Source organism: Amphimedon queenslandica, unplaced genomic scaffold (assembly GCF_000090795.2).
Source record: "Amphimedon queenslandica unplaced genomic scaffold, v1.1 AMPQUscaffold_7455_Cont20593, whole genome shotgun sequence".
NCBI classification, from domain to species: domain Eukaryota; kingdom Metazoa; phylum Porifera; class Demospongiae; order Haplosclerida; family Niphatidae; genus Amphimedon; species Amphimedon queenslandica.
This window is the reverse complement of record NW_003552260.1, coordinates 1-2120: the sequence shown is the minus strand read 5'-3', so window position 1 is coordinate 2120 and position 2120 is coordinate 1. Positions and strand designations below refer to the sequence as shown.

Here is a 2120-nt window from a genome sequence, read left to right as displayed (position 1 = left end):
CATGTACATCATAATAGCCAGGGGTTGTCCCAGTATAATGGACACCCATACCACCACATTACCAGGCTGACCTCTCATCACTTCTAATGACGTTAATAGAGCTAGCGGTACCTGAGGGGGAGGGGCATTAGTGGGTGGAGTTAGTAGGTGTGGCTTACTTGAGATAACATAGCAGTGAATGCCCAGGGCCTTAACATACGCAAAGGAATACTAACCAAATACTGAGAGGAAGAGAGAGAGAGGGTTTAATGTGATAAAAATGATGAACTCTCTCCTAGTCATTTTTTATGACATACCCTACACTATAGTACAGGGTCTTTGGTATAGAAGCACTTAACATAGACTAGTGTGGAATGATCCACTGTACTAGTGCATCACACTATGCTATGAAGCCAGGATTATTATCACAGTAGATAATGATAATACTACAGACACTGGGTATCTCCCTAAACTGATACCATTATACCCATACCATATATGGTAATAGACTAGTAGTTGGAGCAACTTCAAAAATTCATTAAAAATCCAATTTCAATCAGAATCAGTTCAAACTTTCTACCCACCATAAGTACCACTCACTTCATGAAAGAAAGCTGATAATAGGAACACTGCTATCTGAGACATAACCCTGGAATACCCTCTACTGAGCAACGGGTAATACACATGCCTATTAATAACCATTAATAACTACTATTAATAACTAGCTCCACCCACCTAGCAGCCCAGCGGTGTACTGGTACGTTCCAGTGTCTCCAGAAGGTATCAATACTGTCAGCGTTCCACCAGTCCTTGTAGAAGGAGCGATCACCAAACCTCAGTAACTCAGCAAGGACGTTGAGATAGGAATGGAAATAAAAATAGAATAACAATAACCAGAGGAGGTGATTAGGGAGCTATTGGGTGGGAGGGGCTAATAAATATTAATGAGGCAATTAATTAACTAACCGCTAGTAACAGTCCTCTCTGTATCATCATTAATAAATCCATTGACTAGCAATAATAATAAAATAATAAATGAATATTAATTAATGTACAACCGTACATGTACAGAGCAAAGCTTTTGAAGCATAAATATTTGCTGATGATTGATTAACTTTCTAATTTTGAGGTATAAACAGTGGAATTCACAAAAGTTTCAACTTCAAACTACTGCATACCATAAAATTTATGTGACAAAAAATTTTTGTGAATTTTGCAATTTTTGTTCTGTCGCAAAAAATAAAATTGCAAAAATTGCTTAATTGCCAAGTGGTTCAGTTTGCAAGCTATTCGCAAAAATTTATTTCACGAAATCTTAGAATTGCAGGATTTGAAAAAATTTCATGGTATACAGTAAATAGCATTATTATTATTATCATTATTATTATTATTATTATTATTATTATTATTATTATTATTATTATTATTATTATTATTATGCAATAAGACACAAAGGGATAAACAATAACATAGAAAGAAAAAGGGAGTGGCCCTTAGAGAATTAGAAAAACTACAGAAAGCAGACAGGAAAATAAACGAGGAGTGGATGAAAGAAGAGGATAGAGGAGAGAAAAGAGAAACTATAAAAGAGTCAAACAAGCCCATCGACTTGCGGAGGAAGAGCAGCAAATCGGCAGGACCACATACAGGCATTAAAACGCCATAAAGTTACCGAAAGACGTTGAAGGAGATGGTGTGATACTTCAACAGGAGGAAGGCCATTATCATTATTATTATTATTATTATTATTATTATTATTATTATTATTATTATTATTATTATCATTATTATTATTATCATTATTATTATTATTATTATTATTATTATTATTATTATTATGAGAGAGAGAAGGAGAGATGTGGGAAAAGGGGGAGAAACCATTATTATTATTATTATTATTATTATTATTAATTACCTGAAGTGGTTCCAGTGATCCCATTACAGTAGGTACTAGCCACTGCTGTGACAATGCTAACAATATATTAACTAGAAATATCTAATAATAATTAATAGAAATAAAGTAATTATTAATAATGATATATTAAACGTACTGATTCAAGTGTTCTTCTTAATAAAAATATTTTCCTAATTTTTGGTGTTCGAGGATAGTTCAACTCATAACACAGTGTAGGAGCAGCAAT

At 33.3% G+C, this 2120-nt stretch overlaps 1 protein-coding gene across 1 annotated transcript; it reads right to left on the bottom strand.

Annotated features, from left to right (window-relative positions):
• Positions 1-6: 6 nt before the first annotated feature.
• LOC100636603 (diacylglycerol O-acyltransferase 1-like) lies at positions 7-2117 on the bottom strand (the record flags this gene model as incomplete). The annotated part of the gene is made up of 7 exons (XM_003391651.1): positions 7-111; positions 159-221; positions 580-667; positions 715-893; positions 946-990; positions 1895-1975; positions 2031-2117. Coding segments are annotated over 7 exons (648 nt in total), but the record flags the coding sequence as incomplete, so codon positions are not given.
• Positions 2118-2120: the final 3 nt, after the last annotated feature.